At 47.9% G+C, this 22,117-nt stretch overlaps 1 protein-coding gene across 2 annotated transcripts; it reads right to left on the bottom strand.

Moving 5' to 3' along the window:
- Nucleotides 1-120: 120 nt before the first annotated feature.
- LOC138604924 (arf-GAP with Rho-GAP domain, ANK repeat and PH domain-containing protein 1) lies at nucleotides 121-15,849 on the bottom strand. 2 transcript variants are annotated; one of them, XM_069676965.1, is made up of 26 exons: nucleotides 15,633-15,849; nucleotides 14,021-14,097; nucleotides 13,827-13,870; nucleotides 12,239-12,712; nucleotides 11,403-11,498; nucleotides 11,113-11,308; nucleotides 10,932-11,036; nucleotides 10,606-10,710; nucleotides 7,741-7,801; nucleotides 7,506-7,626; nucleotides 7,085-7,349; nucleotides 6,744-6,943; nucleotides 6,303-6,388; nucleotides 6,026-6,208; nucleotides 5,313-5,381; nucleotides 4,602-4,701; nucleotides 4,114-4,170; nucleotides 3,665-3,791; nucleotides 2,909-3,008; nucleotides 2,504-2,705; nucleotides 2,325-2,370; nucleotides 1,936-2,150; nucleotides 1,589-1,798; nucleotides 1,293-1,398; nucleotides 1,034-1,175; nucleotides 121-497 (listed from the first exon to the last, which is right to left on the bottom strand). In XM_069676965.1, the coding sequence occupies exons 1-26, from the start codon at nucleotides 15,780-15,782 to the stop codon at nucleotides 438-440; spliced, it is 3,597 nt and encodes a 1,198-aa protein (XP_069533066.1). In that variant the 5' UTR covers nucleotides 15,783-15,849; the 3' UTR covers nucleotides 121-437. The 2 variants fall into 2 exon arrangements, with proteins under 2 accessions (XP_069533066.1, XP_069533073.1); XM_069676972.1 differs by having other exon boundaries at nucleotides 1,936-2,147.
- Nucleotides 15,850-22,117: the final 6,268 nt, after the last annotated feature.

The raw sequence follows: 22,117 nt of genomic DNA, 5'->3' as shown, positions 1-22,117 counted from the left end.
TCACGCACTGCTGTGTTTCACATTACTGATGACTCTCATCGTTCTTCATATGAGTCGTCACAGTGTTTGTCCCTGTGGGCCACCATACGTTACATGTTTGAAAAAAAACAAACAACCACATCGGGTAGATGAAAGACTTTTATTTTGAAGGCACAGTATTTTTTTGGGTTCCTCAGATTAAATGTAAAAACTGTAATTTAAGTAGAACAGTGTCATAGTAGACTGTAGGGGGCGCTGTCACTGCAGCAGAGTGATAGATAGACATAGACACAACGACTGTTTGAAACGTTTACACGAGACTAAAGTTAAATCTGGAGTTTAACTGATCTTTCACCAAACACACACCGAGTTAAATTAAAGAAACAAAAGACTTTAAAACATTTCCTCAGTAAACTGAGAGAGACATCAGTCCTCCTGTTGGCTTCTTCTTCTTCTCTTTAAAAGATGGTGATCTCCTCCTCCTCCTCCTCCTCCTCCTCCTCTCTCCCCCCGGGTGTCTGCAGAGAAACTCATCATTTACTTTCACTTTAAGAGATTAACATGTGATTACTGTAAATCTGTTGCTAGGAGACACCTGCAGCTCTGTCCAACCAGGAGCATCAGCTCTGTCAACAGGAATTCTCTGTAGCATCACAAGCTAGCATAGCTTCCAGACATGACAGATGTGTTTTGTGTTTATCTTTTATTCCTGCCTGCAGACTGGGATAATTATTAATACTGCTGCTAGTGAGTGAGGGGCAAATATCCGATGCTAAGCTAACTGATGGTTTTAGCATATCGTTTCATTTTCAGGGTTATGTGTGTTGACTGTACTCCATTTTACATCTTTTAGATGTTGCATGTAGCATGCTAACGTTAACTTTGAGAGTTAGCTACACAACAATTACACCTGCAGGTTGAGTTTGTTGATGTTAAGTAACGAGGAAATAAGCTAACAGCTGCTAACAGCTGCTAACAGCTGCTAACAGCGAACTCTGATTGGCTGTTAAGGAACAAGCCAATCAGAGTAAAGGGGGGGGGTCATGTGACATACCAGGAACAGCAGCGTGTGGTGGATGATGAACTCTCGGGTCAGTCTGAGCATATCCTGATTCAGAGTCTGAAACAGAGTTGGGACCAGAACCACGGCCAGGTTATGAGCCGACATCTTGTTCACCTGAGAGAACACCTGGACCCTGAGGAGGTCAAAGGTCACACAGGTTAGAGACAGAGTGAGGAAGAGAACAGCTGATTTCAATTATTTACTTTAAAGTGTGTGTGTGTGTGTGTGTGTGTGTGCGCGTGTGTATTACATGTAGAAGTGTCCAAATAGCGCGTTCAGTGTTGCTCGGTTGTCGTCAGGAAGTCGTCGTAGCAACCGTCTGTAGGCTGAAAACCTGGAACGTTCATCTGAAACAACTGAGAGAGAAAAAGTGACGACAGTCCTGTTGTTGCATGTAACATGAAGTAACATGTAGTAACATGTAGTAACATGTAGTAGTACTGCAGTAGTCCTGTTGTAACATGTAGTAACATGTAGTACTGCTGCAGTAGGCCTACCTCAGGGAGCAGACTGTAGTACTATGTGTACAGCAGTATAAGTACTAACCTGCAGCGTGCAGCCACTGCTGCTGCTCTCTGTCAGGGATCAGGCTCTCCTGCTGGCGGACATATTGTTTGAGGGCGGAGCCAGCATCCAGAACTCCCTGTTCATCACTCTCCAGAGGGGCGGAGCTAGGTGATATCATCAGAGCCTCCACCAACTGTGTGACTTTGGCAGCGAGGCCACAGCGGCGGTATACTCCCTCCACCTTCAGGCCTGACACACAGTTATAATATTTATAGGTAAATAGTATAAATATACTGTAATATATGAGTTTTATATGATGATAACAACAATAATAATCATTTTATATAACTTGGATGTTTTCATGTTTTGGGTGGATGAACTCGGACCATGTGCAGTCATGTGAGAGATGCAGCGTTCGATGGCGACAGGTACTGAGCCTCTCGAGCTCTCATCCATCAGCGGGTACAGAGATGGAACAGCTGGGCTGTGATTGGCCGCAGGACGTTGTGGACCTGCTCCCTGATTGGTCAGAGCTCTCTGCAGGTGGTTGAACCAGGACTGACAGCTGTGCTGCTCCTCGAAACGCACCGACACACTCCTGCTGACCAAAACAAGATTCACTGTGATGTCAGATGTACCCGTACCATTTAAATATGGAAGCTTTAAAAGTTATTCTGATATTTTGTTTTTGATAAAATAAAACTATTTTATTACATTTGTTTTATAGTCTTAGTGTGTGTGTGTGTGTGTGTGTGTGTGTGTGTGTGTTTCACACCTGTCTGCTGTTGCCATGGTGATAATGTTTTTAGATGGATCCATTTCTGAAAGAGAAATACAGAAAGTTGGACTGATTCCTTCTTGGTCTCAGCTTGTTTTCATTATTCAATATGCTTCTGAAAGTCAGCTGTTACAGATTTTCACTGAAAACAGATTCACTATGGAATGGTGTGTTACCATGGTGACTGAGCGTGCTCAGTTCCATCCTCACAGTCTGCTGTGTGTGTCTGTGGACAGGATGAACACTGACTCCATCTTCCCACAGTAACAACCAGGCATCAGAATGACTCGAGGCTCCGCCCACTTCAACAACAGAAACTTTACTGGCAGCTGAAGCCCCTCCCACCTCTGCATAAGATACGCCCCCTGGGAGAATCACCTGGAAAATGAGCTCAGTTTAAATTAATAACATACCTGAAGTCATATTAATGATCAGGTTATACCGATTACATCTACATCTCAGGTGATATTAATGTCTGTCAGTCACATGTTTGAATCCCTCTGAGCCTTAGACAGGTGCGTGTTTTAGGTGTTTGTGTGTGTGTGTGCGTGTGTGTGTGTGTGTGTGTGTGTCAGGTTTACCTTTAGGATGTGGACCAGGTGACTCAGCAGTGCCTCCTGGTCATCAGCAGCACAGATCAGCTGATCGCTCAGCGTCACCATCTCAAACTGATGAGCTCTTCTGTAAACAGACAGGAAGTGGTTAAATTTTGTTTATTATTTCACAGTCTGTTCCAGGTGAGCTTCCTGTTTCTCCTCTTCCTTTCGACCTCCGTGAACATCAACTTGATCCTCACTGTGTTTGTGCGGCGCTCCAGGGTTCTTTATCTGTTCTCTGAGCTGTTTCACAGCCTGCAGTGACAGAGAGTTTCCACCAGAGGGAGCTGCTGTCATAAAACATCAGCTTTAAGAGTTTCAATTAAACTTTCTCTGAAGTGTTTCTTTAACCTGCAACGTCACTCTGAGAAACACTGAAAACATGCTCTTCTCCTTCTCACTAGAGCAGTATGACAGTACTACAAGAACTACAAGTACCAGTATTCGTGGTATAATTATTAGTACAGCAGTATAACGAGCAGTACAATGTTACAATGTTACAATGTTACAATTTCATTTATCAGAAGCCAACAAACAGCTTCAAGTGTGATCGGACACCGGTGCTGACAGGAAGCGTACAGGGTGTGTTTTGGTTTTGGTTTGTTTGAAATAATAATAATCATCATCAGCAACATCAACAAGATCAGTGCAGTCATCCTCATCATCATGAATATCATCATCAGTAATCATTAAGTGTAGAGGTGTTGCAGTAGTATGAGTTTAACTAGCAGTAATAGTTACCCATCTTTGAGGAAGACAGAGAGAACTTCTCGCAGGTCGAGGACGTCACACGCTGCAGAGTCGTTTTCTAACGAGAAGAGAAAACGATCTTCTTCCAGTTTACCATGAAGCTCCTCCTCTTCCTCACCTGCAAACACAGGTAAGACACACACACACACACACACACACACACACACACACACACACACACACACACACACACACACACACATTACATTAGTTTAAAAAGTAAACGAGCTGTTGCGATAGCGACTGATGAACGGTGGACAGGTTTTGTTTGTGTTTTCTGACATGTGTCTGTTTGTCCTCTCAGAGCCACCATACTGACGCCCTGCAGGGTCAATCCCCTCTCAGAGACACAAACAAAGATCATTGAAAAGAAGAATGATATTTAGTAATGTAAGAGTTCTTGATGCTCGTTATAAATTCATGTAGGTAAGCCATCCTACCTGAGGGGGCGGAGTCAGGCCTCCTAGTGGCTGACTGTGGCAGGTAAGGCGGGACCTCTGAAATAGAACATAATAAACACACCTGAATAAAGAAACTCATCAAGGTTGTTGAATACTTAACATCTGAGACCCCCAATGATGTCACAGTAAACTGGACTACACCTGCACTGCACACCTGCACAGTGCAGCAAGGTGAGAAGATCAACTGACATTTACATAGATGTGTATCCTGTGTGTGTGTGTGTGTTTTACCTGTGTATTACCAATGTATATGTGTTACCTGTCTAAGTATGTTACCTGTGTAATACCTGTGTATGTGTTACCTGTACATGTGTGTTACCTGTGCATGTGTGTTATGTGTGTATGTGTGTTACCTGTGTATTACCTGTGTATGTGTTACCTGTGTATGTGTGTTACCTGTGTATTACCTGTGTATGTGTTACCTGTGTATTACCTGTACATGTGTGTTACCTGTGTATGTGTGTTACCTGTGTACTCGTTGAGGCGGAGCAGCTCGGTCTGCAGAGCCTGATTGGCCCTCTCTGCCAGCAGGATGGGGGAGGGGCTCTGAGGGTCTGACTGACACACCTGCACACAAGTGAGAGAAATGTTGCCCATAAACCAGCACAGTTTGACTTTGCACCAACAAAACCAGAACCTGATACTCAGTCCACTCTACAGTACTCTTGTTATTTACACCTGTGTTACACGTGCGTTTGTGTGTGTGTGTGTGTGTGTGTGTGTGTGTGTGTGTGTGTGTGTGTGTGTGTGTGTGTGTGTGTGTGTGTGTGTGTGTGTGTGTATGTGTGTGTGTGTGTGTGTGTGTGTGTGTGTATGTGTGTTTGTGTGTGTGTGTGTGTATGTGTGTGTGTGTGTTTGTGTGTGTGTGTGTGTGTGTGTGTGTGTGTGTGTGTGTGTGTGTGTGTGCGTTTGTGTGTGTGTGTGTGTGTGTGTGTGTGTGTGTGTGTGTGTGTATGTGTGTTTGTGTGTGTGTGTGTGTATGTGTGTGTGTGTGTTTGTGTGTGTGTGTGTGTGTGTGTGTGTGTGTGTGTGTGTGTGTGTGTGTGCGTTTGTGTGTGTGTGTGTGTGTGTGTGTGTGCGTTTGTGTGTGTGTGCGTTTGTGTGTGTGTGTGTGTGTGGTGAATCATTACTGATCTACACAAGACCATAGACCAACTCTAACCAAGAGTTCATCAGACCTTTGCTCCTGAGCAGATCAGGGACATCGTTTCCTCTACGTCATCTCCACAGACCACCTGACGCAGCCTCTGCAACACACACACACACACACACACACACACACACACACACACACACACACACACACACACACACACACACAGAAATAGTCATTCACCTCCCCACTGCTCTTCCTCTAATGTCCACTAGGGGCTGCTGTTATAAAACTTTATTCACATTTAGTACAGTCCTATAATACAGACTTTCACAATAAAGGTTTCATTGGGGTGATTTTCATTGTCACTGATCATTAAATGATCATTGTTCCATTTTAATTTCCTGTTTCATGTTGCTCACTTCCTGCCTTCGTGTGTTTTCCATCCTGTGTGATTGATTCCCGCCATTATTGTTTTCACCTGTGTCTCGTTAGTCTCATCTGTGTCTGATTACCTGTGTGTATTCAATCTCTTTGTTCCTTCCCTTTGTGCCAGTTCCCCAAACCTTTCACACCTTTTTCCCTGTGAGGGTTAGGGTTAGGATTATGTTTCCCAAGTGTTGTCACCTGTTGTGTTGACCTTTAATTTGTAGTCTCAGTAAGTCTTTTTGGCATTTTCTCTGTTTTTGTCTTTTAATTTTATCCTCTATCTTTGAGTTTTACCTGGACGTGACAAATCCATCATATGAATTCATGAAATGTACACATTACATTATTACAGTTACCATGGTAACACACCTGATCCATCAGAGAGGGGGAGGAGGCCAGAGCGTGGACCCGTCTGTAGCGCCCCCTGCTGTATTTATCCTGGATGAACTTTGACCTCTCCTCGTCAGACGACTCTGGTAGCAGCTGCTCCGCTGCAGGCACCGCTGGAGCCCACACCCGATTGGCCAGCCTGTTACCTAGGGTAACAAACAGCTGGGAGAGGAAGGGGTCAAAGTTCCTGAACGAAGTGTCCTGTATGAGCGGTTCAGTCCCCCCTCACCTGTATGAAAGGTTCAGTCCCCCTCACCTGTATGAGTGGTTCAGTCCAGACCTTGTTGTCCATCTTCAGACTGCGTACCTTGGACAGGTTGCTGCCCAGAGCTCGATGCTGACCTGAGAACAGAATCTGTGAGCATTCTGAGGGTTGACAGGTAATCATTAGGTGTGATTCCACCAAACAAAACAGTTTGTTTCAGTGACTTCATGTTTCTGAACTGAATTTTCTTTGTTGTTTTCATGTGAGCAGGGTCAGGATCAGGTTTGTTGGTGTAAACAGAGATGTACAGTTGTGTATCATCGGCGTACTGGTGTATGTGGCATTATAATAATGGTGAGGCCCAGAGGAAGCAGGTTTAAAGAAACAGAATGAGAATAATCTCCATATTTTGAACTGTCTGTGATACAAAATTAACCAATGTGAAAACACTTGTTCCTGCTTTACAGACTCTCCTTTCCCGTCAGTTCATACCTGCACACGCCTGACAGACCACCAGCAGCAGGTTGACCGATGCCCACTCTGGATTGGCCGAGCCGCAGTCAGCGCAAACTTTGTTGTCTGGGTTTTCCCAGAGACGTAGCGCTACCTGGCTGCAGGACAGAGCATTGCGTATAGACAAGGACAGACAGTCCAACCAGACAGACAGATCCTTCGACGAATCAACTGACAGGCTGCAGGCAGGGGGCGGGGCCACAGAGTCAGAGGGTGGGGCCAAGGAGAGGAAGGAAGAACAGGAAGCACATCAGGATTTAATACCACATTTTACCACATGAAAGACAGACAGACAGACAGGTAGTCAGACAGGTGTGTACTTGAAGCTCTTGTATGGAGTGATGAGGGTAAACGAGTGTTTTCCTGTAGATTTCACCGTGGCCACATTCAGGGGGACAGAGAACGAAGCAATGCCGAGCTGGAAGCCGTCCTTGTTTGGGTAAATCCAGAGGTCGTGACCCCATACAGCAGCATAGGCGCGGCTTCGTGGGTCCTTGATGGTGATTTGTCCGTGGTGTTCTGGGGGGGCGGGACTTGGCTGGCCGCGAGATGCCAGCAGAGATGTGACCCAACCCTCATGAACCTCTGAGAGATGGAAAAAAACATCAGGAAGTTTTAGGCACTTCACTTCCTGTCTGAGCACACCTTCAGAGACCATTAGAAAACAACAAGGTGCTGTAGAGCTGGCCTCACAGACAGTAGAGTCCAGGACAGTGAAAAGTCCAGCAGCAGGAATCTTACCATCATTGTGAGCCATGAAGTCATAATGCTTCTTCCTGAAGTAAACCGAGAATCTGCCTTTGTCCTGTTTCTTCACGTTGGTGATACTCGAGACATGAAACAGCAGCTCACTGAAGCGGTCCTGGTCAATGAAACAAACACACCCATCACTGTACACACAGACAGACACATACAGGTATACACAGAGAGAAAGATGAGTGAATATAGAGAGAGACAGGCAGATACACTGACTTACTGTGCGTTTTTTCCACAGAGACATCAGCTGTCCGTCCAACGTTGCCCATAAAACACTGTGTCTGTTAGAGAAAGAGAAAACATGTACTGTTCATCCATCCATCCATTATCCATTCATTATCCATCCATCCGTCTGTCTGGTCTTGTGGGGTCCTTGTGGTTGACTGCGGGGGGGAGAGCTTATTATCAGCGATTGTGTTAAAACTCCGCCATGACCGCCTTGACTCTTTGTTGTCCGTGAAGCGGCTGTTGAGCTTTTGCCCGTTCAGCCTCTTCACCTCCCTAATTTTGTCCGTCAGTCTATATGCTGCCGTGTCCCCTGATTTAAAGGCAGCATTTTGGGCCCTCAGCAGTGAGCAGACCTCTCCAGTCAGCCAAGGTTTCTGATTGCCACGCTGCCTGATGGCTTTTATAACAGTCACATCGTCAATACATTTGTTTATGTAGCCAATGGCAGACTCTGTATGTTCCTGCAGATCGGTGACACCATCCTTTGTCACTGCCCCTTTGAAAATCCCCCACTCTGGTACTCTCTGTGCGGTGAGCAGTGTGTGGAGACCACCTTGGTGTCCCGACACCACAGGTTGTTCGTATGAGCACCCAGGCCCCCCCCTCAGGTTACCAGATAAAGCTGTTCTGTCCGCTCGGTTGACAGTTAGCCCATTTAGCTGAATTGCAGCATCCAGAATGTTTTGATTCAACCAAGTCTCAGTAAAAACCAAGACACAGGAGTCCTTCACGCTGCGCTGGTAAGCTCTCCAGAGTCTAATATGCTCCATTTTGCTGTCGAGGGAGCACACATCAGCCAGCATACATGTGGGAACAGCCGGCTTGTGTGGATTGGCGGTTAGCCTAGCATGCGTTCCCCGCGCTTGCCCCGCTTTCATGTCCTCTTGCACCGCTTACATTGTTTCCTTCCTGGGCTCGTGCGGCGTAGTAGTCTCAGCTCGCTCAGCACACCCAGCCAGTGCTTCTTATAGTAAAAGTCTTTGTTCTGAAACTGACAATCGTTCACATATTTCTTCCTAGCTCCACTCACTGACACGGACGTAGAGGCAGACATAATAATAATTATCCATAATCCATCATCCATCCATCAGTCATCCATCCATCATCCATCCATCATCCATCCATACGTCTTCTAAGCAACACTAGACCAAAACTTCAATATTCATGTAGATGTTGATAATGATAGTCTTAGCATGGCATTCATGTCTCTATTGGTTTCCCTCAAAGTGTAAACCAGCCTACTCACCGCTTTAACCACACCCTCCACCTTGTTCTAGCTTATGGCCTTGAAACCGAAAACTTAATAAAAAAGAAGATTATCAAACGACAGAGGCTAGCTCCATGGTATGACTCAGAAACTCGTAACTTGAAGCAAATGTGGTGTAAATCTGAAAGAATGTGGCGATCCACCAAAACAGAAGAGTCTCGTCTACTCTGGCATTGTTTACGCATGAGGAAACACTCCATTAATTTTCATTGTTATGCAGATGATACTCAATTATACTTATCTATGAAGCCAGACGAAACCAATCAGCTATCTAAACTAGAAGCATGCCTTAAGGACATAAAGATCTGGATGACTAGAAACTTTCTGCTACTTAATTCAGACAAACTGAAGTGATTGTGCTCGGCCCAAAACATCAAAGAGATTCTTTCTCTAATGATATAGCTGCCCTAGATGGCATCAGCCTGGCATCCAGCACTACTGTTAGGAATCTGGGAGTTCTGTTTGATCAGGATATGTCCTTCATCTCCCACATAAAACAAATATCAAGGACAGCCTTCTTTCATCTTCACAACAAACATCAGACACATCCTGTCTCAACACGATGCAGAAAAACTCGTCCATGCATTCGTTACTTCCAGGTTGGATTATTGTAACTCGTTACTATCAGGCTGCCCTAATAAGTCACTAAAGATTCATCAAAGTACATCCATCATAAAAAGTGCTTATTTTTGCCACTGACAGGCTCAGATTGTTCCGACAACATCATGGAAATGTCCCTACAAAGATCGTGAATTTTTAAATAGTAAGCTGCTTTTCGTGCAACCAGAAACAAAAGTACCGCTCAAGGAGAAGTCTCACTCTGAAATCACGCGGGTGGCAAGATGTTACCTGAACAGGACGGTGGAAGAGTTGGAGAGAGGATTTGTTTCCGTAGAGGTCTGCCAGCAGGAATATATTTCCAAAGCCATGGCTGAATATTTACCTGATTTCGACGATGAAGATGTGGCATTTAAGTTCGATGGCCAGCGGTGTCCAGGGATGATACATCGGACTCTACACAGCGCTGTGTAACCACATCGGAGGATTTTCCCCCTCTGATCAACAGGCTGAGCTGCAGACATTCTTTCATGTGCCCAAAATAAACTAGAGGAGGCAGCTAAGACCGCAGGGACCTAGCGGGCAACTATCTATCGAGTAAGTAGACCTAACATATTTACATGCATCTAATATCTTTACCTAGAAATGTCACTGTTTCTGGCTACACAAAAAGGATCTTACTCTTTATAAAAAGCAAGATTTTTGTCAGGATCATTTCTGTAATGTTGTCGGACACCTGGAGTAACAATCTCAGCCTGACAGCGGTAAAAACAAGCACTTTTAGTGGATGTACTTTGATCAGGCGCAGTTGCCCTAGTCCGTACCGCAGCTACAGCGGAAGCTACCTACTGGACCGATTGCCAAACTTTTTGTTCCTATGAGTCATTTCGACTCACACATTTGTACAAATAGGGCCCAGGTTTAAAAAGCAGCTGCAGGTCAGTTTAAGACCAGGATCTCACTAAGGATTCTTACTAATCACTGAATCAACAAAATATTTCTGATTATTGATGATGATGATGATGTAATTACCTGAAGCCCTTCCAGACATCCAGCCAGCTGGATCGGACCACTGCGCTCTGTGGAGTTGAACTCTTGCTGCCTCCCTTCTTCCTGGACACTCGGATGGTAGCGGCTCTGCAGGACAAACATTCTTTAACACACAGAACTTTTCTTTACACAGTGTCATAAAGTTAGACTACATTATGAATAAACTAAACTCACAGGTTGACGTTTAATTAAAGACAGGAAGAAAAAGAAATGTTGACTAAAGCTACCAAGGTCTTGGAAGATCTGTCAAATTACTCCACTAAACTATAAGAGAGTCTTTTCTTGAGTTTGTATGTGTGCACATGTACCTCGGAGTCTTCTGTTTCACAGGCTTTCCTGATTGGCTAGGAGGAAGAGGAGGGGGTGGGGCTGGCCTTGTGGGGATCAGACGACCTGAAGGATTCTGTGGGAGGCTGCAAAATAAAAACATCAACACAGCGTTAGCAGCAGAGGATGCAGTGTTCAATAGAAGTTGTATTGTTTACATACTTTGTGGAATTGGAAGTAGGGTTGGGAGCAGGATCTCCTTTTGTTGGAGCATTGGCACTAGCGGGACCGGGGCTAACTCCTGGATCTTCATCCTCATTGGATGAGTCGGTATCAGCTTCTTCTTGGCTCGCCCAAGATGCCAAGACACTGACATACGGGTTTTCACCTCTGATGACCTGAGGACTCTTCTTCAAACCTGGAACCAGAGCAACCAAAGAGGAATCAGACTGGCAGGAGGGTCAACACCAGGACACACACAGAAACAAGGAAAGGTTTATCTCCATCTGTACCTTCCTCTGTGGACACAGCAGCTCCCTCTGGTGGAGGTAATGTGACTGCATTCTGGTCTAAAGTTGACCTCATCAGCTTTGACAACGCCTCAAGATCTGGACATGGAGACAGAAAACATGATGCTCAACCCATTAGGAGGAAGTGTGTCATCATTGACCTGCTGAGCTAATTAGTGCTTAGATCTTGTGAGCCTCTGCCACTATGGTTACCCATAACTCCCTTCTCTGAGTCTGCCTACAAAGACACTCACGTGCATCCTCAGAAAAGAATCTCCAGAAAACACTTGGACCTTCTTTACGCTGTAGGTGTACTGAGTTTTCACTTCTGAATACCTCTAACTGAATATTTACTACAGAGTACTTACTAACAACTACTCACTGCTGATTATGTGATGGGTACTTACTACTGAATACCTTTCACTGCGTTGAGCACCTTACAGTTCATCAGCACTGACAGACTTTGATCGAGTGTGGAGTTCAGCTGTTCCTCAGTTATAGTTTTGGGTGTATAGTATATGTATTTTCTTGGTTTCATTAAACTCCTATAAAATCATCAAGTTGTTTTGGTTTAAAATCCATGAACACAGACTTGTTGCCTGTTTTACAAATCAGAGTTTTGAAGAAAGACTGAAACATTTCCTGTGCGATGGTTTAATTAAACCTGCTTCATGAAACAAAAGTTAATTTAAATACATAAATAAGTCTGAGTTACTGAAGTAAACCTGGACAAACAGGAATCCAACACTTCTCAAGCGTGACTTACACAAGATAGACAAGGATCAACTGAAACCAGATCTGACTGGTTGGTTGGTTGATTAAATGATTGGTCACTGTACCTGTGTGAGAGTCTCCAGCAGTTCCAATCCTGTGCAGTGAAGGAAGCGGGGCTGATGGCATGGCTGGGGTTGTCATGGAGCTATCAGCAGGGTTAGCCACCCTGCTTACAATTCCCTCTATTCCATGTATTTTAGCTAATGAGCTAAATATGCTGTCTAAGTTAGCAGCACCTGTATAAGCAGTTGGTACAGGTGTAGTGTTGGAGTTTACAGTAGCTGGGATAGCCACAGTATTAGCAGTTCCTGCTAAGCTAGGTATGTGAGCTGCGATATTGTTAGCCATGCTGTCTATGGAGGGGGGGGCCGAGGGGGCCGGTGGGGCAGTTGGGGTGGGGGTGGGGCTGCTAATGGAGGTGGCAAATCCAGCCAATGACGGGATGTTGGTAGCGATGATGTCAGTGATCCCGGCCAGAGTTGGGAAGATGACGCCATGGTTCGACCCACCAAGAGCAGGAAGGGGAGGAGCATCATCGCCTGAGGAACAGGACGCAGTGACATCATCAACATACATCAGCTGATACACCTGTCCATCAAACAAACAGGTATGTGTGTCCAGCTGCAGTTCTGTCCGCTAGATGATGCTCAAACTCGGTCAGTCCAGTTCTTAAACAATAGCAGTCCTATTCTGACACCAAGAAGAGTTTCAAAATAAGGTATACTATGACACCTGGGGGACTTTCACATTAAGAGTCCTATTATGATGACCGGTGGATATGTTACCTTGTGTTACCTTGTTTGAATAGTTGTCGATATGGACTCATAACAACACAGAACCTGAAACACTGTGAGAAATACTGAAAACAGCAGAAGGTGAATCACCTGGGATTATATAAGCAGCAGCCAAAGTCAAACCTGTCTGAGATAATCACCACAAACATCCACAGCATGTCAGTGTGTAGGAAGAAACCGGTCCAACCATCAGACTGAAAACCTGCTGAGACTCGGCTCACGCTAAAAATAACCTGCAGACTGACGATCGGCACTCTGAGGACGGCTTCAACACGCAGTTTAACTTCTACGTGACTCAACATGAGAGGGAGACAGCACCCGGGATGTTAATCAGACAGGCAGGCAGGCAGACAGGCAGGCAGGCAGGCAGACAGGCAGGCAGACAGGCAGACAGACAGACAGACAGGCAGACAGACAGGCAGGCAGGCAGGCAGGCAGACAGACAGACAGGCAGGCAGACACGCAGGCAGGCAGGCAGGCAGGCAGGCAGACAGGCAGACAGACAGACAGACAGGCAGACAGGCAGACAGACAGGCAGGCAGGCAGGCAGGCAGACAGACAGACAGGCAGGCAGACACGCAGGCAGGCAGGCAGGCAGGCAGGCAGACAGACAGGCAGGCAGGCAGGCAGGCAGGCAGACAGGCAGGCAGACAGACAGGCAGGCAGACACGCAGGCAGGCAGGCAGGCAGACAGACAGACAGCAGAGTGAGTAATAATTGTCACTCTAACTTCAGGTTTTTGTTCATTTTTTGGTCTTTAAATTAAACTTCAGCTTTTTTTACTTTTCATACTCAAACACACAACTTAAAATACAAGATTCTTCTGTGTGTGCATGAGTGTGTGTGTGTGTGTACATACCTATGCTCAGGTGAACTTCATTAGAGGATACTGCTTGCAGGTCGCTGAAAAACAGAAGTTGACATTTTGTTTTTTGTTTTCAGTTCTTTCATGTTTAATCAACTCTTAATATGTGGAAGTGTGTGTGTGTGTGTGTGTGTGTGTGTGCGCGCGCATGTGTGTGTGTGCGTGTGTGTGTATACAGGTGAACGCACCTGTCCGGAGAGGAGGCAGAACCAGGACTGTCCCTGGTGTAACGAGTTCGTGGTTTGGGGACCGGCGGAGGAGTCATCTGGAGGAGAAGAAAGACTCATTTTATGATAAACACATCACCGATGATGTCATCTCTTCGGACCATCAGGTCACTCGACAGCAGAAGAAGACGTGAGACAGTCACAATGAGTCTGTAGGGGGCAGCGTTTCCTGAATGAGAAACGATCTCTTTGTTTCTTTGACTGTAAGTTTTCAGACATCTTTAATGTGTCCGGTTACTATGGTTACAGGTGTTGTTACCGTTAGAAAGGTTGTGTCCTGATGCACTAATTCCCCTAATTATCTTAACGTGCGATTAACACACGTGCGTTCTATTATTATGACCCTCGGCCCGCCCCGTAGTTTGAGAAATAAGGAAGCGATGCAGCCGCAATGTTGTTACCACCCGCGGTGTTTCCGCTACATACTTTTTGCCGCTCAGGTTTCTGTGCTATTAAACGACTCCGCTCCAAACGAACGATCGCTCGCCCGCTCTCCTTGTTGAGGAAGAGCACTGACACAGCGACAGGAGTCACAGGACATCAGGACGCTCTCTGTCCGCACACAATCATATGCAGCTCTGTAACGCAATGTAAACATTCCTACTGTGTATCTCCGTATGTCCCTATGGTAAATGCATTGTCGCTGTTTATAAAGCTTATCAAAGGTGCAGATGTAACGATCGAGCGTTTTGATCGCTACGTCATTAATAACGTCCCTCGTGCACACGCGGCTCACGTGCTGTGAGAACTGAATTGCGAGAGAAAAGATGTAACTTTTGTGACTTAATGAAACAGACTGCTGATGAAGACAGTCAACACAGCAGACAGAGAGACAGACAGACAGAGAGAGGGGGCGGGGCCAGCAGCTGTGCAGAGAGCATAGGTACAGGTGTGTTGGGGGACTGAAGCAAAGCAAAGTGATCTGATTAAAGTAGTTTGTGAATTAAAACGTGAATTAAGGTGAAGCAGAGAGAACAATCAAACTGTGGAAGGAAGAAATCAGCATCTAGAAAGAGATTAATCCAGACTGAGTCAGTCTGCATGTGATGTGCTTCTCACAGGAATCACTGATATATGTGATGATCGCCATGTTCTGCTTTCAGCAGGTCTTTTGAGCGTGCAGAACCTGTGAGGTTATTCTGTAGAATATTCTGGACAGTATTTGTCATTGTTTTAATGTTGCAGTAATAATAAACATACATTTGCATAAAGGAAGCATATTTGTCCATTCCCATGTTGATAACAGGATTAAAAAATATCTCTTTAAGGTACATTTTCAACAGGTGAGTTAACAATGGACAACCACGCGATTAATCGTGATTAAATATTTCAAACGATTGACAGCCCTAATAAAAACGTTAACGTAGTTTAAAGTATTTAAACTTTACTACAGTATTATGGTTTCATATAAGGATCGGATCCTCGAGTTACTTTAAGGTGAATGTGATGAAGTGAAGAACCTGAAATCTGAGCTTGAAGTCAGAGTCACAGTAAACTTGTTTCTTTGCCCTGAGAAGAAATCAAAGTCAACTTCACACCAACAAAAACTTTAAGATTTTAAAAGTTTTCTTACCGTGAAGAGAATTCCTACTGAGCTACACCTGCTGTCTACCTGTCCACCTGTTAACCTGTCTGACTGTCCTCCTGTCAGCAGGTATTTGCACTCAGTTTGAATCCAGTTTTCAGTTTCACATGTCGACGCCTCAAATTCACCTGCACTCATTAAAACTGATCCACCAATTCTACTTTGTGTGTGTGTGTGTGTGTGTGTGTGTGTGTGTGTGTTTGTGTGTGTGGGTGTATGAGAAAGGGTTGAACTGCAATGGGTTCAGGTATGTGGGACTCACCTGTTTTAACTGTGAATGTTTTTACAGTGAACTCAGTGATACGTCACCGGTTCAACCTGCTGCAGGTATGAAGGTGTGTGTGTGTTTGGGTGTGTGTAAGTGTGTGTGTGTGTATGTGAATGTGTAAGAGCAAACTTTGACCTCACAGACCAAAACGTCTCTTTGTTTTGACTGTTTCTTCTTCTTCTCTGTCCTCACTCTGTCTCCTGCTCTGTCCTCACTCTGTCTCCTGTTGGTCTCTGTCCTCACTCTGTCTCCTGCTGGTCTCTGTCCTCACTCTGTCTCCTGTTGGTCTCTGTCCTCACTTTGTCTCCTGCTCTGTCCTCACTCTGTCTCCTGTTGGTCTCTGTCCTCACTCTGTCTCCTGCTGGTCTCTGTCCTCACTCTGTCTCCTGCTGGTCTCTGTCCTCACTCTGTCTCCTGCTCTGTCCTCATTCTGTCTCCTGTTGGTCTCTGTCCTCACTCTGTCTCCTGTTGGTCTCTGTCCTCATTCTGTCTCCTGCTGGTCTCTGTCCTCATTCTGTCTCCTGCTGGTCTCTGTCCTCACTCTGTCTCCTGCTCTGTCCTCACTCTGTCTCCTGTTGGTCTCTGTCCTCACTCTGTCTCCTGCTCTGTCCTCACTCTGTCTCCTGTTGGTCTCTGTCCTCATTCTGTCTCCTGTTGGTCTCAGTCCTCATTCTGTCTCCTGCTGGTCTCTGTCCTCACTCTGTCTCCTGCTCTGTCCTCATTCTGTCTCCTGTTGGTCTCTGTCCTCATTCTGTCTCCTGCTGGTCTCTGTCCTCACTCTGTCTCCTGCTGGTCTCTGTCCTCACTCTGTCTCCTGCTCTGTCCTCACTCTGTCTCCTGTTGGTCTCTGTCCTCATTCTGTCTCCTGCTGGTCTCTGTCCTCACTCTGTCTCCTGTTGGTCTCTGTCCTCATTCTGTCTCCTGCTGGTCTCTGTCCTCACTCTGTCTCCTGCTGGTCTCTGTCCTCACTCTGTCTCCTGCTGGTCTCTGTCCTCACTCTGTCTCCTGCTCTGTCCTCACTCTGTCTCCTGTTGGTCTCTGTCCTCACTCTGTCTCCTGCTCTGTCCTCACTCTGTCTCCTGCTCTGTCCTCATTCTGTCTCCTGTTGGTCTCTGTCCTCACTCTGTCTCCTGTTGGTCTCAGTCCTCATTCTGTCTCCTGCTGGTCTCTGTCCTCACTCTGTCTCCTGTTGGTCTCTGTCCTCACTCTGTCACCTGCTCTGTCCTCACTCTGTCTCCTGTTGGTCTCTGTCCTCACTCTGTCTCCTGCTCTGTCCTCACTCTGTCTCCTGTTGGTCTCTGTCCTCACTCTGTCTCCTGCTCTGTCCTCATTCTGTCTCCTGTTGGTCTCTGTCCTCACTCCTCACTCTGTCTCCTGCTCTGTCCTCATTCTGTCTCCTGCTGGTCTCTGTCCTCACTCTGTCTCCTGCTGGTCTCTGTCCTCACTCTGTCTCCTGCTGGTCTCTGTCCTCACTCCGTCTCCTGTTGGTCTCTGTCCTCACTCTGTCTCCTGCTAGTCTCTGTCCTCACTCTGTCTCCTGTTGGTCTCTGTCCTCACTCTGTCTCCTGCTCTGTCCTCACTTTGTCTCCTGCTGGTCTCTGTCCTCACTTTGTCTCCTGCTGGTCTCTGTCCTCACTCTGTCTCCTGCTCTGTCCTCACTCTGTCTCCTGTTGGTCTCTGTCCTCACTCTGTCTCCTGCTCTGTCCTCACTCTGTCTCCTGTTGGTCTCTGTCCTCACTCTGTCCTCACTCTGTCTCCTGTTGGTCTCTGTCTTCACTCTGTCTCCTGCTCTGTCCTCACTCTGTCTCCTGCTCTGTCCTCACTCTGTCTCCTGCTGGTCTCTGTCCTCACTCTGTCTCCTGTTGGTCTCTGTCCTCACTCTGTCTCCTGCTCTGTCCTCACTCTGTCTCCTGTTGGTCTCTGTCCTCACTCTGTCTCCTGCATTGTCCTCACTCTGTCTCCTGCTCTGTCCTCATTCTGTCTCCTGTTGGTCTCTGTCCTCACTTTGTCTCCTGCTGGTCTCTGTCCTCACTCTGTCTCCTGCTCTGTCCTCACTCTGTCTCCTGCTGGTCTCTGTCCTCACTCCGTCTCCTGTTGGTCTCTGTCCTCACTCTGTCTCCTGCTGGTCTCTGTCCTCACTCCGTCTCCTGCTGGTCTCTGTCCTCACTCCGTCTCCTGTTGGTCTCTGTCCTCACTCTGTCTCCTGCTGGTCTCTGTCCTCACTCTGTCTCCTGTTGGTCTCTGTCCTCACTCCTCACTCTGTCTCCTGCTCTGTCCTCACTCTGTCTCCTGTTGGTCTCTGTCCTCACTCTGTCTCCTGCTGGTCTCTGTCCTCACTCCGTCTCCTGTTGGTCTCTGTCCTCACTCTGTCTCCTGCTGGTCTCTGTCCTCACTCTGTCTCCTGCTCTGTCCTCACTTTGTCTCCTGCTGGTCTCTGTCCTCACTCTGTCTCCTGCTGGTCTCTGTCCTCACTCTGTCTCCTGCTGATCTCTGTCCTCACTCTGTCTCCTGCTCTGTCCTCACTCTGTCTCCTGTTGGTCTCTGTCCTCACTCTGTCTCCTGTTGGTCTCTGTCCTCACTCTGTCTCCTGCTCTGTCCTCACTCTGTCTCCTGCTGGTCTCTGTCCTCACTCTGTCTCCTGCTGGTCTCTGTCCTCACTCTGTCTCCTGTTGGTCTCTGTCCTCACTCTGTCTCCTGCTCTGTCCTCACTCTGTCTCCTGTTGGTCTCTGTCCTCACTCTGTCTCCTGCTCTGTCCTCACTCTGTCTCCTGTTGGTCTCTGTCCTCACTCTGTCTCCTGCTGGTCTCTGTCCTCACTCTGTCTCCTGTTGGTCTCTGTCCTCACTCTGTCTCCTGCTCTGTCCTCACTCTGTCTCCTGCTGGTCTCTGTCCTCACTCTGTCTCCTGTTGGTCTCTGTCCTCACTCTGTCTCCTGCTCTGTCCTCACTCTGTCTCCTGTTGGTCTCTGTCCTCACTCTGTCTCCTGTTGGTCTCTGTCCTCACTCTGTCTCCTGCTGAACTCTGTCCTCACTCTGTCTCCTGCTCTGTCCTCACTCTGTCTCCTGCTGGTCTCTGTCCTCACTCTGTCTCCTGCTCTGTCCTCACTCTGTCTCCTGCTGGTCTCTGTCCTCACTCTGTCTCCTGCTCTGTCCTCACTCTGTCTCCTGTTGGTCTCTGTCCTCACTCTGTCTCCTGCTCTGTCCTCACTCTGTCTCCTGTTGGTCTCTGTCCCCACTCTGTCTCCTGTTGGTCTCTGTCTTCACTCTGTCTCCTGCTCTGTCCTCACTCTGTCTCCTGCATTGTCCTCACTCTGTCTCCTGCTGGTCTCTGTCCTCACTCTGTCTCCTGCTCTGTCCTCATTCTGTCTCCTGTTGGTCTCTGTCCTCACTCTGTCTCCTGCTGGTCTCTGTCCTCACTCTGTCTCCTGCTGGTCTCTGTCCTCACTCCGTCTCCTGTTGGTCTCTGTCCTCACTCTGTCTCCTGCTGGTCTCTGTCCTCACTCTGTCTCCTGCTGGTCTCTGTCCTCACTCTGTCTCCTGTTGGTCTCTGTCCTCACTCTGTCTCCTGCTGGTCTCTGTCCTCACTCTGTCTCCTGCTCTGTCCTCACTCTGTCTCCTGTTGGTCTCTGTCCTCACTCCTCACTCTGTCTCCTGCTCTGTCCTCACTCTGTCTCCTGTTGGTCTCTGTCCTCACTCTGTCTCCTGCTGGTCTCTGTCCTCACTCCGTCTCCTGTTGGTCTCTGTCCTCACTCTGTCTCCTGCTGGTCTCTGTCCTCACTCTGTCTCCTGCTCTGTCCTCACTTTGTCTCCTGCTGGTCTCTGTCCTCACTCTGTCTCCTGCTGATCTCTGTCCTCACTCTGTCTCCTGTTGGTCTCTGTCCTCACTCTGTCTCCTGCTCTGTCCTCACTCTGTCTCCTGCTGGTCTCTGTCCTCACTCTGTCTCCTGTTGGTCTCTGTCCTCACTCTGTCTCCTGCTCTGTCCTCACTCTGTCTCCTGCTGGTCTCTGTCCTCACTCTGTCTCCTGCTGGTCTCTGTCCTCACTCTGTCTCCTGTTGGTCTCTGTCCTCACTCTGTCCTCACTCTGTCTCCTGCTGGTCTCTGTCCTCACTCTGTCTCCTGCTCTGTCCTCACTCTGTCTCCTGCTGAACTTTGTCCTCACTCTGTCTCCTGCTGGTCTCTGTCCTCAGTCTGTCTCCTGCTCTGTCCTCACTCTGTCTCCTGCTGGTCTCTGTCCTCACTCTGTCTCCTGTTGGTCTCTGTCCTCACTCTGTCTCCTGCTCTGTCCTCACTCTGTCTCCTGCTGGTCTCTGTCCTCACTCTGTCTCCTGTTGGTCTCTGTCCTCACTCTGTCTCCTGCTGGTCTCTGTCCTCACTCTGTCTCCTGTTGGTCCCTGTCCTCACTCTGTCTCCTGTTGGTCCCTGTCCTCACTCTGTCTCCTGCTCTGTCCTCACTCTGTCTCCTGCTGAACTTTGTCCTCACTCTGTCTCCTGCTGGTCTCTGTCCTCACTCTGTCTCCTGCTCTGTCCTCACTCTGTCTCCTGCTGGTCTCTGTCCTCACTCTGTCTCCTGTTGGTCTCTGTCCTCACTCTGTCTCCTGTTGGTCTCTGTCCTCACTCTGTCTCCTGCTCTGTCCTCACTCTGTCTCCTGCTGGTCTCTGTCCTCACTCTGTCTCCTGCTGGTCTCTGTCCTCACTCTGTCTCCTGTTGGTCTCTGTCCTCACTCTGTCTCCTGCTCTGTCCTCACTCTGTCTCCTGCTGGTCTCTGTCCTCACTCTGTCTCCTGTTGGTCTCTGTCCTCACTCTGTCTCCTGCTCTGTCCTCACTCTGTCTCCTGTTGGTCCCTGTCCTCACTCTGTCTCCTGCTGGTCTCTGTCCTCACTCTGTCTCCTGCTGAACTTTGTCCTCACTCTGTCTCCTGCTGGTCTCTGTCCTCACTCTGTCTCCTGCTCTGTCCTCACTCTGTCTCCTGCTGGTCTCTGTCCTCACTCTGTCTCCTGCTGGTCTCTGTCCTCACTCTGTCTCCTGTTGGTCTCTGTCCTCACTTTGTCTCCTGCTCTGTCCTCACTCTGTCTCCTGCTGGTCTCTGTCCTCACTCTGTCTCCTGCTCTGTCCTCACTCTGTCTCCTGCTGGTCTCTGTCCTCACTCTGTCTCCTGCTCTGTCCTCACTCTGTCTCATGCTGGTCTCTGTCCTCACTCTGTCTCCTGTTGGTCTCTGTCCTCACTTTGTCTCCTGCTCTGTCCTCACTCTGTCTCCTGCTGGTCTCTGTCCTCACTCTGTCTCCTGCTGGTCTCTGTCCTCACTCTGTCTCCTGTTGGTCTCTGTCCTCACTCTGTCTCCTGCTCTGTCCTCACTCTGTCTCCTGCTGGTCTCTGTCCTCACTCTGTCTCCTGCTGGTCTCTGTCCTCACTCCGTCTCCTGTTGGTCTCTGTCCTCACTCTGTCTCCTGCTGGACTCTGTCCTCACTCTGTCTCCTGTTGGTCTCTGTCCTCACTCTGTCTCCTGCTCTGTCCTCACTCTGTCTCCTGCTGGTCTCTGTCCTCACTCTGTCTCCTGCTCTGTCCTCACTCTGTCTCCTGTTGGTCTCTGTCCTCACTGGTCTCTGTCCTCACTCTGTCTCCTGCTGGTCTCTGTCCTCACTCTGTCTCCTGCTGATCTCTGTCCTCACTCTGTCTCCTGCTCTGTCCTCACTCTGTCTCCTGTTGGTCTCTGTCCTCACTCTGTCTCCTGTTGGTCTCTGTCCTCACTCTGTCTCCTGCTCTGTCCTCACTCTGTCTCCTGTTGGTCTCTGTCCTCACTCTGTCTCCTGCTCTGTCCTCACTCTGTCTCCTGTTGGTCTCTGTCCTCACTCTGTCTCCTGCTCTGTCCTCACTCTGTCTCCTGTTGGTCTCTGTCCTCACTCTGTCTCCTGCTCTGTCCTCACTCTGTCTCCTGCTGGTCTCTGTCCTCACTCTGTCTCCTGTTGGTCTCTGTCCTCACTCTGTCTCCTGCTCTGTCCTCACTCTGTCTCCTGTTGGTCTCTGTCCTCACTCTGTCTCCTGCTGGTCTCTGTCCTCACTCTGTCTCCTGCTGAACTCTGTCCTCACTCTGTCTCCTGCTGGTCTCTGTCCTCACTCTGTCTCCTGTTGGTCTCTGTCCTCACTCTGTCTCCTGCTCTGTCCTCACTCTGTCTCCTGCTGGTCTCTGTCCTCACTCTGTCTCCTGT

The sequence above is a fragment of the Semicossyphus pulcher genome, unplaced genomic scaffold (genome assembly GCF_022749685.1).
Source record: "Semicossyphus pulcher isolate SPU_LCO1_2020_fin unplaced genomic scaffold, fSemPul1.0.p SCAF_10, whole genome shotgun sequence".
Lineage (NCBI taxonomy): Eukaryota > Metazoa > Chordata > Actinopteri > Labriformes > Labridae > Semicossyphus > Semicossyphus pulcher.
Note: the sequence above shows the minus strand (reverse complement) of the source record. Positions and strands in the feature narration are given on the sequence as shown.